Genomic DNA, 15,353 nt, shown 5'->3' on the forward strand with positions numbered 1-15,353 from the left:
TATATATATATATATATATATATAGATATATATATATATATATATATATATATATATATATATATATATATATATATATATATATATGATAGACAAATGAATTTAACCTTTGACGTTAACCCCTGCAATCACAAAAGACTATGCAAAGTAAATGTACGCGTATGCAAAGGCTATCAATTGTATCTGATGGTATTAAATTCTGGAATCAAATTTGGTGATTCAATAAAAACGCAAACTCCGTAAAGCTATTTTCTGATAAGTTAAAAAAGACAATAATATCTAAATATGAACACTTCTAGGTTATCCTTATGTATTTTCATTTCCATTTTGTTTATGTTTCTATTTGACATCTTTCTATTTATCCCAACTGACTGCTCCATTTCTTTTACTCTATGCAAGTTACCGGGTTGGTCAATATGCTGGGTGGGGGGGGGGGCAGATCCTCTTCTAAAGTTCTAATCCTTCTATTTTCCCTTTATTTACATTCAATTTGTATTAATTAATTATGTTACGGTGGGCTTCTTGTAAAAGCTTCGGTTTCAAAGCCCTTCCACCATTTTCTTATCGATTGTTATATGTAATTTTCATTGTACACATTGCAATTTATGCATGAAAATGGAAAAATAAATCAAATCAAATCATATCATATCATGTGGATTGTAGTTCCACGGTTTTCGCCAAAGTCATTTGCCCTATAACAGCCAAATACGTCAAATGTACTCTGTGGCTAAATCTATCTGTCTGTCTTGTTGTCTTGTGTTGTAGGTATTTACAGAGGGAGTGAGAAATACACTAAAGAAGAGCGTCTAGTTTTCCGTCAGCGTATAGGGAGGATTCTGCGCACAACAGAATTCCAAATACAGGAGAATGGATTGAGCATTTAAAGTGCTCATTACCCGCCGAGTTTATATCTATCTTTTACCTTTTACTTATTTGTTTTTATAAGAAAACCCCATCATTTCCTCTCATTTGTTTTGTTTAATTTTATCCATTTACCGAATGCTCACTAGCGTGCTGTTCACCGATGATTTTGTTGTTGTTGTTGTGGCAGACAGTACACAGCGCCACCAAACTAAACAAATACGGATCGTATACTGTTACATGGTTAGTTCTCAAAGTCCGATTATTGTTATATAATATTTCTTATAGGATAATGTTTATCTCGTAAATGTACATTACTTCTGCATTGACCATATCATGTCACTATAGTAACATCTCCGTATCACATGATAATCGTATAAAGAAAACTCTTTTTTTAATTAACAAAGAATATCAAAACAGTTCGTTCGTATTTAGCAGAAGTTCATCATAGTTCCGATAGGCGTCTTTTAAACACTGAGATTCACAAGCTAGTCATGTTTCCCCCAAAAACAATTCCTCTTCTGTTACGTGCGGCAGTGAGTAGGGGATTCGATATAAAATCATATAACGGTTCTCACCTACACGCTTTGCTCAATCCACACAAACGATATCGCCTCAATTCATTCTCTACCCCACCTTCCTCCCCCCCCCCCCCACACACCTCATACACACACTTTCACATGCACAACCCCTCCCTCTTTTCACAAATCGACTGTCATATCCAAGGAAATCCCTCATACAGGGTGTGATTCGTAAGACTCGTTTATGAAAGCTGTAGATCTTTTGCGTTCATCTGCAGGGGTCGAGCTATTCACTATGATGGTTGGAACAGAAACGATGTGTCTAGGGTCCATCGATGACGTAATTTGCTCTATCTCCTGCAGAGAAAATGTTAAAAAAGTAATTGGCTTCGCATTGTGTTTCTAAGGAATTGTGATGACCAGCAGTGAAGTATAGAAACGAACTGACCAGTTGCACGTGCAATCTCAAACTGACTTTACTTCTATTATACACGCTCGCTATATACACGTTTAACATAAGAAACACAATCTATAGCTTAGGCTTTTTGATTTGCATTAACTTGATGTATTCAATGAGTATCACGTTATCACATTTTCCCCTCACCGAATAAAATTAAAACATTTCATATTCTTATGCCATTTTGGACAAACTTTTACCCTTTGACCTCGACCCAAAATTGATTGGTCAAACTCATCACTGCTTCCTTCACTTTTTGCTTTTGAAATGAAAACTTGTACTCGTTTCTAGAGATATTCCACTTTTTCATATAGATCGACATGTGGGATACATCTCTAAAATATTGTATAAACAATAATGTTTTCTCCCCTATATACCTAAATATGCATCAGGATGCATAATTTCATTTCTAAAATTTAACGTTCACCTGGAGGTAGGACCCTAGAACCCCTAAATTGGAGTCGGCTGCAACAACCTCAGAGTCACACCCCCTCCCCCCTCCTTTGATTAAATTCTGTTTTATCTGCTCACTCAAGTTATTTATACGAGAATACCTTGTTTAGCTGTCCGGTTTTGCACTATATGAAAACAGCCGTGTCTATAATTGAAATGCAAAGAGCAAACATTCTGTTTTTAAATAGCCCCACCACATCCACCGTCCCTTCCCACCTTCCCTTTGCCATATGTTACCATTTACAGTGATTCTGATAGATCTGCATATATCATTTGCACTCATTAATTTATTTATATTTTTTTCCAAATGTAATTATTTATAACATTTTAATTATTTTCATATCATCACGAACCTAAATAAATTATGCATTCAATAATTTAGGTTTCAGACAATGTTTATGGAACCTTTCGATAGAAAGTTTCTACTTACGTATGTTGTTACTCCTTCCTCGCTGTAGTCCGAATCCGTGTCCATATGTGATGGGGACGTTATCAGAAGACTGGAGTACCTGTCCTGGTCCACACTGTTCACGCTCCCGATATCCGTTTCATCTGTAAAGCACGAAGGATTTGTAATACCGCCCTCAAAAGGCATCTTGTCTGGTGGATCTAAGTTTGTGAGGTAATCGCTGGATTCCGACAGGATCGTGTCGAGTGTATTGTAGATGTCAGTGAAAGTAGGGCGTGAAGAGGGTCTCTCCTGCCAACAATGGAGCATTAACGTGTACCTATGCAGGGAGAGATGGGGGGGGGGGACAAAATAGAAGAGTTTCAAATCAAACGTCTGAAGAATAGGATGTTTATCTGTATGAGTTTATTATTGCTTCAACATGAGTGAGAAAGGAAAGAAGATAATTAGTGTATATATATATATATATATACATAATAAATATTTAATATATATCCGTGTTTTAATATAGTATAAATTATTACTATCATTTTTTTAATATTGAGTATTAGGCTTCTTACATATCATCCGGGCATCCATCTGGTTTCTGAAGTCGATAGCCTTCCTTGAGTTTTGTAATGACTACCTGTCCGTCGATGTTCTCGTAAGGGGTTTTCCCAAGAGTGTAAATCTCGTACAAGACAATACCAAAGGACCATCTATAACATGAAGAGCAATAAAGACACATATTGGTTATTTTAAATGTAGCAATACCTTGATCGAAATTATGATCTATTATTAGTCATAAGATAAGTATTAGTCATAACTATGCCGATACTTCATATGACAAATGCAACGGAGACACTAGCTTTGTTTACGTTGTCATCGAATCTGCTGCCCTGTATCAGAACAAAATGTTAGAAGTTAAAGGTTCTCTCAGTGACTAAAAAAATAGTTATTTATACTTAAATGGCGCCATCACTTCAAAACTTTCCCAGCATGCATCTGTTTGGACCTCTGTGAAAGTATTGGATCATACTTTCTTGTTCTCTATAGCTTTTGTGAAGATCAAACTTGTATGATACCGCTCTATAACAGCTACAGGCAACCTTCACAATGCATGCCTTCGTTATATTTTTTTGATAGCTTGAATAGATGCCTTTTTCTTATATACAGCTTTCTTAAGATCTGATTCGTCAGTACCAACGTTTCAGATATAAACACAAACGAATCCTTACACATCCCTTCTCCCAATCACCCCCTTGCCCATTCCAAACACCACCCGCCCTCTGTAGCAATATTTCACTAATGTGTTATCCCGTTAAGCTTGTACTTACACATCAGACTCAATGCTGCATCGCCCTTCTAAGTTTGTTTCCAAGCTGACCCATTTCACTGGTCTCTTTTTAGATGGCGCTAGTCGCTTATATCCTCTTTGATAAATGTCATCAGCTAACCCGAAGTCAGATATCTTCACCACCAAGTGATCCCCAACAAGAACGTTTCGGGCAGCAAGATCACCGTGGTGGTACCTGGTACTTGATATGTACTCCTGCAAAAATAAAACAAATTACATTCTCAATTTCACACTTTTAGACTGTATGGGCATACATAAATACTTACCTACCTACTTACATACATACCTACACACATACAAACACACGCACACATACACATACTTACATACATACATACATTACGTTTCTTGTTGCGAGTAAAAAATGAACATGCTTTGTATCGGTTATTACCATGCCACGTGATATCTGGATAGCAATTTGAACCTGCATCGTTGAAGTCAGATTGTAGATTGAATCCACTTCTGTGCTGCTTGGCTGGAAAACAATAGAAGTAAAATACATTAAAATAATTTATCCACAAATTTAAGACTACAGCAAAAAGCAGCTAGGACACTGTTTAAATCTAGTCAGTACTTGAACTTGAATAACTACAATAATTGTAATAATAACAATTATAATAAATCATTACAATAATTTCTTAAAGTTAAGTATAATCATCACCAGCATGCAGGAAAATGTAAATAAAACCCAAAATCTGGAGTGACATATCAATAGCAGCGTCTCCAAGGGATGAGAAAGAAAGAAGGAGATATATTCGCCCGAAAACATTTGCCACCAACCCCCCCTCCCCTCCCCTCGCATTATCTGTTAATACCTAGCCGCTCACCCCGCTCCCACCCCACACATACCTAACCTACCCCGTTTAGCCTCTTAACTATAAAGAAAGAAACCATACTTACATCTTGGCATTTGATGAGGAAATGTAACAAGTCTCCATACTTCATTAGCTCTGTGATAAGATAATATGGTTCATCGACAGTACAACACCCCAGAAGATGTAGGACATTTGGATGAGCCCCAATCTCTACGATGAGTCGGATTTCATCTAGAAACTCCAGTTTCATCGCTTCATTCGCCCCGACTAGCGAAAGAGAGAAAGAAAGAAAGAGAGTAATATCCATATATCGAACAGACAAATGAAACAAAACAGATGGGCAGATGATCCTTTCTGATTGAAAGGATAAAATTCGGACAAGTTTAAGATAATACTGAAATACAATCCTGCACTAAAGAACTTCAGTAAAAGAAAAATTCAAAATGGCGGTGACAACAAGCATGGTAGGTAAAGAAATGTGGTTACTGAACCACGTTAGAATCCCTTCAATGTTAGTTTAATGTCACTGTGAATATGCTATAAAACGTTTCCCATTTCCCCCATTATTCAACCACTTATACAACCAGGGACGTAGCCAGAAATTTGAAAGGGAGAATGGGGGGGGGGGGGGGGAAGGGTAGAATTTTAAAAGGGGCACCTCTCAAAAAGGGAGCATTATTACACTTAACGGAGCGCCATGATAACGTATTAAAGTTTTTGCCCAAAATGCATCCAACGTTGCAGAAAATAAAGAGTATTGTATTACGTAGCAGACGAAATTTCAGGGGAAAGATCGAGAAGAGTCGCTTAGCTTCCTGCAAACCGGAAAGGATGGTTTGGATGATGTTTCCTGCTTTTAGTTAAATTTTATTTTCGGGGTACTCAGAGAGGGGGGTGGGAGCTACCGCTCCCGTTGCTCCTTCTGGCTACGTCCTTGTATACAACACATAACTATGTAACAAGGTATTGTGACAAGAAATCATCATGACATCATTATTACGTCAAATGCTCAGAATCACCATAAAAAATTCAATACAACCGTTGGAACGTTTTGTATAAGATAGTTTATTATAGTTCGAGGGCCTAACCACTGAAAATGTTAGGCCTACTTACTTTGGCTATTACTACTCAGGTTTGTGGCAGTAAATAACAGATCCGTACTGTTTTGTTAAGATGGGGCTATTTCATATCTATTTTAACACACAACAAGTCTGTAACAGGAAATACACCAATGTTGTTCGATATTAAAGATGACCAGAAGAATGCAAGAATACCTCAATGTGATTCAAAATGAGTACTCAAGCTGTCAAGCATGTTAAAGCAACGATGTATTGTAATATGCCTACCACGTAAGCTCTTGACAGCCACTGGGGTATATTTCTGGTTTCCGTCTAGGCCGTACACCAGTCCCTTGAAGACAACCCCGAAGGAACCTTTGCCAAGCTCTTCACCAATTTCGAGATGAGTTCGATCTACCTCTTTGCCCGCGAATACCGGGTCCACACATTTAGTCATAGGGTGGATTTCGGTACCTGCAACAGAGGACAAGGACGCCTATTATAATATAGACTGCACATTGTACGTGGAATCCGTACAGTCAATATACGGACTCGTACATGATATTGATATGAATCGTTAAATCCGACCCCCAAGAAGGGGAGGGGGAGGGGAGAGGGAGTTGGAGCCGTCCCTCAGAAACAGTACGTTCTGAGTCATATAGTTATATGTTAGTTCTACACTCAAAGTTGTGCAATTAACTACTTTTACTCTTGTGTATGTGGGCGGGGGGGGGGGAGCAGGGGGTAGGGGTGAAAATTGGTTACCCTCTCCTTTGCATGTCTAGACTAGAATGATGACCCCATTTCGATAATTGGGAATTAGATGGGGAAAAACGCAATTGGAATATTCTTCATATTTACTTACTTGTTTTCTTGATGACGCTGTTTCCTATGACAGACACGCCATCGGGGTACCGTATAAATTCAGTTCTCTTTACGGCAACGGATCGTTTCTTGCTCATAATTAAAGCGATACACATAATGACCATCAATGACGTCATTCCGGCCATACTTCCAATGACCGCCCAAAGGGACAGTTTAGGACTTTCGTACTGTTCATCGGTTTCAATGGGCTGCTCCATCAGGATGCATACGGGAGCTGAAGGTGGAATGAAATAAGATGAAGAAATAGGACCATTAGAAAATGAACAAAAGAAAATCGAATTGAATCGACTGATGAAAAAGTAAGATAGATATGTTTAATCACAACGAAATGTAGTCAGCTTTTACTTTTATCACCCGTGTAGCACCACCAGTCCAATAGTGATAAACTGAACGAAACAAAGACATACATTTAATGCCATGAACAGCACCCTCGACCTTTCCGACATTATATGATCGCCAATGGAATGTGAAATGCATTTTCAATTTGTAGTTAAAACTTATTACTATACAATGATGAACTGCGGTGCGGTGCATCGATATAACTATTATCTGTACTGACGATGGTACAGTAGTTTCATATAGTAGCCCCTGTTTGTAGAATTCTGACAAGAAAATAGAATCATAATTGGTTGCAATGTATAATTGACTTCCTAATCGACAACATATGGCCAATACGTATACGGTCTTGTTTTTGTTTCTTTTTGGCATCGACATTTTAAGCATATCTTTGATTTTCTTATGACGGTTCAACAGTTTCCATAAATGGCTAGGTCAAGCTGAATTATGGGTTATTTATACCCTTTAAAGGGGAGGCGAACGAGGCGCGGGTTTTGTCTCTCCGTTTTCGGCATTACAACCTTCTGATTAACATTTTGATTATAACAAGGCACATATAGAGGGCAGTTTAGAGGGCAGTCTTTCAGCAGAACGCTAATAGAGGGCAGTCTTTCAGCAGCCTGCTTCGTGCGTGTGCCTTCCTTACATGTGCACCTCTCTCCAGGTAATTCTTTCGATAATCTAGTGATTTTTTCCTCTTTTAGCGAGAAATCATGCTACAAATCAAAAAGTATATATATATGTGACCTGCAAAGATGAAGAATTATATTTTATTTGGTCTGACGATATGGTAACGATTTGACTATAAGCCACTGATTATTTCGAAGATTATCTGTGTTAATTTTCATGTCTTTTTGTAATTTTTTATTAATCTTTGAGTCATTATCATAGTCAGATGTATCAAATTTTTTGACATATTATAGAATGTGGAAATAAAAATCACAATTTAAATGAAACCTTACCCAAGTCAGTTACACTGTTGTTGTTTTTCACGAGCGTTTCTTCGGTTACAACTGTTGGAAAAATCTTCTCTCTCAACTTTTGCCCCCTCTCTGCCACGGTGTCCTTACGAACAAGGGAGCTCAACTTTAAAAAAAAAATTGACCAAAAGAAAAGTTGTATTATACCAGAATTAACATCGATTTTTTTTTCCTTGAAAAGGATTTTTATCCAAAGGCTTAGTTTTTTTCCTCAAACAATTTAATACAAGGCAAAAACTTGAATTTGTGATTTACCTTTCGCGTATAAAACACCAATTTCGAAACTGTAAAATCCATCTTGCCTGGAGCATATACTGGTGAAATCGAAACGAGGCTTTCCAACTTTAATTACCTATTAAGTAAACAGTTTCTTAACTAAATTCTAAGAAGCTTTGTTTTTCATTTATTTTCCCCTTTTTGCTTTCCAATTTTCAATTGACAGCCTCATAATAATAATGTATAACTTTAACATCTGAATAAAATTTCGTTAATAAATTCTCGTTGTAATTTATTTGATTTCATACGAAGTTTTAAAAAGAGCAATTCAATTCAATGGTCTTGCATTAATTTCTTTAAAATATACAAATCACTATTCTAGCCCTATCAATCTAAACAGTTTTTGTGATGGCCAATTTATGGCTAATAATATTCTGTAATATTAATGTTCCATTATCTATATTGATCTTCCATAGAGGATCATAACTACGGTAACTCAGTTGTGTTTGGTATTCATTCATTACCATTCTACAATTCATCACCCCCAGAAGTACTTCTACTAAACCTTTTCAAGAAGTTTATTTCAGTGAGGCAATATACAGTTGCAAATATTTATATATATTTTTTTAAATGAAACGAATACCCTTGTTGATTCTTCAACGACCTTTATTATGAAATAAAAAATATATTACATAGAATCTTGAACACTGAATCTCGCAAGGACGACTTTTTCCTTGGGGCGGTCAGGGGGCTTCTTTGAACGGTTGCCATGACGACATTTGGACACAAATTCGCTACGCTTGTTGATTGAGTTGTAGCTTTTGTCTGCTCTGCTTCTTAACATGAAGAGATTAGACTGGTTGGAGCTGCGCTTAGGTGTATTAGAGTGCTTTAGGATTTCCCAAGAAATGGAGTGAGGATGGAGGTTTTTTCACTGTTCTGGATTTTCCAACTCACTACAATTTCAATTATATATATATATCCATTTGCCTTTGTCGTTTATTTCCATTTCAGTTAACAGAGTCAGTTCAAAGTATCTCTTTCGAGATCCGGCATTAGGAATCATAAATGATTTCGAATTGGTTAGCATCATGTTTGATCTCTTAGAGTTAGGCAACTATGTCACCAAAACAAAACTAATATTGTTCAAAACAGGTGACAAACGCCCGGTTTCGAATCCCGGTGGGAGGCTGCAAGTTTCTTCACTGTTCTTGATTTTCCATCTCACGACAATTTCAATTATACACATATATATATATATATATATATATATATATATATATATATATATATATATATATATATATATATATATATATATATATATATATATATATATATATATATATATATATATATATATATATATATATATATATATATATATATATGTATATATATATATATTGCCTGGCCATGGGGATCAATCGACAGAATTTCATTCTAAGTGTACAGAGTTTTCCCATGAGTTATAGTTGATCATAATAACTGTAAATACATGATTTGAATAAACTCGGCTGATATTGTTCCCTGAAATCTATTCATTAATCCATTGAGAAATGTAACCGCAGAAAAGTACACCATAATATTAATTTAATGATGACTCGGCTCACATCGTAACCTGGAGATGTTTCCTTACATTTTAATGATGTGATGACGTGTATTGAACGGTGCCTTTGTTCAAACAGAGACTTTATACATTACTATAGTTACAGTATAGTTATATGCAACTTAGTGTTCGTATAGTCGCTGCAGTCCATGTTAGTAAGTAATAAGCAAGTGGCATCTTGTGTACAAAATGTGACGTCACACAGAGACGACATATCGCTATTACTATGTAGCTCACTGTGTAGAGCTGAATTATTACGCTGACACAACTCCTCGTTGAAGCTATAAGATTTTACATATATAACATTACATATTACATATTACATATACAATGTAAAAAAAAAAAAAATCTAAAAGACAAAACTGTACCTCTATATCGTACGTGATGTTAGGTAACAAGTTTTCGATAATTTGGTCAAACCGGCGAGAGAGGTTTCTGCCAGTGGAACGCTGTACAAAACAAGGAAGCAAAAATCATTAGCCCTAGGCCTATACATAATAATCAACAATCGAAAGTATGAAAGGTTAGACGTCAAATGGTCCATAATCAACTCAATCTATTATCTTGATTTATTTACTTATTTACTATTTTTTTTAAGGGGGGGGGGGTGGATGTTCAAAACGAGGATACAATCTCGTAGCAGTGGTCTAATTCTTCTCTGGCTGAATGCAACAAAACACAAAAAAGTAAGAAATAAAGAAAAACCCGATTGAACAATTCCCCCCCCCCCCCCCCGAGACTGATGATGCGCACGGCACTGCACTCCACAAGACTTAAATCTTCCAGAAATTAACATTACGTATAGATGATATATAATTTATATATTTTATATAATTATAATTCCCTTGATTCAAATTACAGTTGCCACTCGCAAGTTTGTGGAAATGGCCTTATTGCGTCATAGTTCTGAAACAAGTATTTGACCATACACAAACGTTTCCTTACTCTCAGGCCCTCCTCACTCCACACCCTAAGCCACCCCCACACCCTCAGCAACTCTCTCAATATCTCACTTCTCTGTATCTTACAACAAAAGAACGCTTAAAACAAGTGATAATCTTCTGAAATAACATTTTTAAGTGCAGAAATTTTGCGATTGGTTACCTCATTAACATCCAGATAAAGAACTTGTTCGAATGCAACATCTGATTCTTGTTTCACACTGATGACGAACTCATATATCGATCCATTTACTTGTACGGGCGGTAACCACGATATTACGATGTCGGTTGTATTGCCGTAAATACTACTACTTGCACATTCCGCTCGCAATTCACGAGCCGGAGAAGCAACTGTAATGGCTGGAGTTAAAAACAATTCACAAAAACCAAACTCAACCCACTCTGAAGGACTTCAAATGAAGTTGAAATGTTTGACGGTATATCGGTATTTTTAATGTAACATAATCATTTTATTAGAACAAGAACCCTTCCCACTGCCCCAGAGCTTAGAGACATTACATACAACAAAGACCGTATATATAAAATAATCAGTTTGACAGAAAAGTGAGAATTTTTTTTTGAAATGGCGAAGAAAGACATCAATCGAAAGGTCACCCTATTATGCATTGCGTAACCTCAGCATGGTTCAAAATAAATGCAAGCTTCAACTCCCTCCCCTCCCCCTCCCCTGCCCTAGTTCCTCAAAATATTATTTCCCCTCCCACACAACAACCCTACTACCGTCCACTGCCCCTCCCCCCCCCACTAAGAAAGAACCGTCAAGTTAGTTAGCCTAGGTAATGACAAATATCATAACATTGTAACCATAAAATTGTCTTTATTCTTTTAAGAATAGCATCAAATCATCATGTGGTTGACATTTTGCCCGTACAACATTTGTAACGGGAAAGGTTTAAGAGTAAAGTACACACAACGCTCCCCGCCTTAACATCCCATTTCATGCATAATTAGATAATTAGATATTTAATCCTGTGTAACGAGGCACTCTTTGATTTAAACTTACGTTGTGAGGAACAAAATGCCAAGGACTGTGTCATCGTAAAACAATCTATAAGTTTTAATAAAATAAAATATAAAAAAAAAGAGGAAAATGAACATATCAAAACTTTAATTAAAATGTCATGCTTTGACCTATAACATTGAAGTTAAGATAATTTACATTTTCAAGGTCTGTATTAACAGATAAAACATCACGGTTACGAGGATCCAAAGTCATATATGATAAGCTTAAGAGATGTATTGCCCAAGGATGGAAATAAAAAAAAATGGTATGTTTTATCCCCTGTATTTTAATGTCTCGATCGATTTTACCCAGGTCACGAATCAGGAAGCATTTACTTCAACCGTAGATGAGTCGCATAATAAAGTAAAAGAGACTTAAGTATACGAATGACATCTTTGAAACATAACGTTAAAAATTATACTGTGATGTTTTGTTGTTGTTACTGTCGTGTGTGTGCGTGTGTTAGTATGTGTGTGTGCGTGCAAAATGGTCCAATATTAGACAATTGTGAATAATAATTTATAATATACGAACCATAAGAATGAAGTGTTCTCTTCTGAATTAATCAAATGGTTTGGCTATAGTTTGACTAAGTTACCGTTTCATTCGATAGTTATATTCGATTGTTATAAATTATATTCGATTGTTATATTCGATTGTTATAAATATTTCTCGCTGGTGATAACCTACCAGGCGTGTTCACGTCTATCAGTGCAGGGTTGTACGATGACTCATTCCTTGTGCTATTAAATAAGAGAACCTATACGTAGTAGAGAAAGAAAGGGAAAAAGAAATCTTCTTGATGGCGACTTAAGTGAGAATCTATTCAATACTTTCTGTTATGCTGCAACATAACTCATATATCGTATATCATATATCGTATATCAGTATCCTGTTAAATTTGGGACCGACGTCCTCCAACATAAACAAACATTTAAAGGTGCGAATTGAAAACCTAACATCTTTACTTGGTTAAAAGTATAAAAAGTTATTTTCCCCCTCGTATAGTCTAGACTATCGCCAGCATGTGTAGCTTATTTTAGGCTCAGTAAGACTCATTCCAATTATGAAATTTCTAATCAATGAAGCAGTATGTGCCTATATAGGCTATCTAAGAACAGACCTGTATAACAAACGGATGGACGAAAGCCTATATACAGAATCATAAAGAGTTGAGATAGTGGAAGACTGCGTTGTACGACTCGTTAATTAAAATGAAACCGCGTGAATTTATCGCCATTTAATCGGCTCTTTGTTTTTTTTTATTCAGAATATGAACTTTTCATCTATCGAGAAGAAGCGCTCAGAGTGTCTACTGCGCCGGAAGAAGCTTGTTAGATTAGGGCTTTTGAGCCAATTACCAAAGGGACGCCAAATTGTTTAGAACGTAACACAATCCAGTAACGTGTTTACTCGCAATTATCCTTTCGAGTTTCCATGGGAATTCATAAAAGCTTTTCACTTTTTCATGAATAATAATAATAATAATAATTTTCATGTTTACCATGATCATAAAAAAGGGTAGCAGCAAGAAATTAATTTCGTGAACATGGTTTGATTAGCAATATTGAACCTTACGAAAGTATGTCAATTCCTAGAAAGGCGTGCTAAATGAAAAAAACAATAACCAGTCTGAAATATGCGTGGGTTGTTTTAAGTAGTACTCAAATGTACTTAACGAATACGGATGTCTTTAGGCATCGAGAAATGAAGAATGAATAAAATGCATGTGACTCATGTTCAGATATAGAACTGATGTAATATGAAAAATAATTTTATCAAGTTAGAACAAGCAAGGAAATTATTGACTATAGATATAATCATCATCATCATAATCATAATCATAATATCGGCTGTTCATGAATATTTTAGTCTAGTCGTTTAATGTAGTAATATTTTCATTTTAATGTGGAAATTCAAATCGGCAAATTTCGATATATGAAGCATTTTCAAAGGACGACCGAAATTTAGTCTTCATATGTCATAGTCCAAGGAGGAGCAAAACATTGAGTGCTATAATGTTTCTATATAGCTATTCTGGTTTTGAGAATTTTCAGCTTTAAAATATACCATATCTCTGCAATGCTCCTTTAAGGCCGAATCGAGGATGTTCTCAACTTCTCAGTACAAACATTAATGTTATAATGTCAATACATTGTTTATGAATTATGATAACGTAACAACGACATGTTCTTTTAAACTTCATATAAACGACATAGCATCATTGAATGACATTTCAACACATGCAGTTTGTCCTAAATAGTCAAATTGTTATGTAACGTAATAGTAATGTTAGGTAATCATAGTCTTATGTTTTGTGTGTGTTTGTGTATGAGTTACATCTGAGAGACTAAGCTCTTGATCACATTATTCGTTTACCCTCGGATGGTTACAAAGTTTCATGTCTTACACTAAACACATTACACAAAACATGGTGTAGAAACAGAGCCTAGACTGATAGCTAGTAGTATCTGACTGTTAACAGCAAAGTTAATGTTGTGCCTAAAATACCGAAATCTCTTAATAAACATATAATATATACCAGCCAATCAAAACATAAATACTTACCCAAATACTGTACTCATAGCCAAATGTTAAATTCTGGAAGAAAAATGATTCCTCCATCTTGTAGACAAAAGAAAAACGATCAATATTACATCAAATTAAAACCAAAGTAAATTAAATAGTCTAACTTTATCTACCTGGTTGTAGATTATGTTGAATATCAACACCAGCGAATATCCTATATGAACATATTTTTAATGACATTACAACCCCCCCCCCCCCGCCAACACACGCACGCCACACACACATCGTGGAAAAGAAATTATACTTAGTTAATCTAAACAACCCTTTCTATTAAAAAAGAAGGCATATGAAAGTTTTGTGGAGTTTCACTTATTGTTTCTTATATTTTATACAGTTTATATTCCTCCAGAAACGGATAATTAGGGGTCTACCGTGCGTTTATCGCAGGATAATGCACGAACGGGGATATGACTCAAGCAATGCACGAAGCCGTATGGGCCGAGTGCATACAAGCATGCGAGGGATATACCCCAGTAAGTGCGTTATCCTGCGAAAAACGCACGGTAGACCATTGTTTTAACAATGTTCATTACATATAAATCACTAAATAAACATTTATTAAAATTTCAGAAAGTTACAATTTAATAAAAACTTTAAAAGAAAAATAAGCAGCAATCTCTCGAAAGGGTACCCCGTTGTTCTTTGCTTTATTATAATTAAACGACTCAAAACAAAGTAAATGCGCGAATGAAATAACAAGAAATGACGATAACTATAGGCTATTCTTTGATATGAACAACGCTACGTTGTACAGCATTTAACGATCTGACGCAAGGGTATACTGCGCCTGCGTTCAATTGGCATAGCAACATGAACAAAATGTGTTCATGTCAAGACCACAGAAATTTATACATAGAAGCCAC

The 15,353-nt window shown here is 35.9% G+C and overlaps 1 protein-coding gene across 1 annotated transcript in view; it reads right to left on the reverse strand.

Annotated features, from left to right (window-relative positions):
* Positions 1-357: 357 nt before the first annotated feature.
* The window catches only part of LOC139978260 (uncharacterized), a 37,584-nt gene continuing 22,588 nt past the window's right edge, over positions 358-15,353 (reverse strand). The window contains exons 5-18 of the mRNA XM_071988288.1: positions 14,470-14,526; positions 12,592-12,661; positions 11,902-11,946; positions 11,041-11,237; positions 10,305-10,385; positions 8,094-8,217; positions 6,776-7,009; positions 6,199-6,384; positions 4,938-5,119; positions 4,429-4,512; positions 4,018-4,232; positions 3,262-3,399; positions 2,723-3,020; positions 358-1,739 (exon numbers count right to left, since the gene is read on the reverse strand). Of these exons, the coding sequence (XP_071844389.1) occupies positions 1,596-1,739; positions 2,723-3,020; positions 3,262-3,399; positions 4,018-4,232; positions 4,429-4,512; positions 4,938-5,119; positions 6,199-6,384; positions 6,776-7,009; positions 8,094-8,217; positions 10,305-10,385; positions 11,041-11,237; positions 11,902-11,946; positions 12,592-12,661; positions 14,470-14,526 (2,055 nt within the window). The 3' untranslated portion in view covers positions 358-1,595. The remainder of the gene's footprint in view (positions 1,740-2,722; positions 3,021-3,261; positions 3,400-4,017; positions 4,233-4,428; positions 4,513-4,937; positions 5,120-6,198; positions 6,385-6,775; positions 7,010-8,093; positions 8,218-10,304; positions 10,386-11,040; positions 11,238-11,901; positions 11,947-12,591; positions 12,662-14,469; positions 14,527-15,353) is intronic.

The sequence above is a fragment of the Apostichopus japonicus genome, chromosome 13 (genome assembly GCF_037975245.1).
Source record: "Apostichopus japonicus isolate 1M-3 chromosome 13, ASM3797524v1, whole genome shotgun sequence".
In the NCBI taxonomy this organism is placed as follows: Eukaryota; Metazoa; Echinodermata; class Holothuroidea; order Aspidochirotida; family Stichopodidae; genus Apostichopus; species Apostichopus japonicus.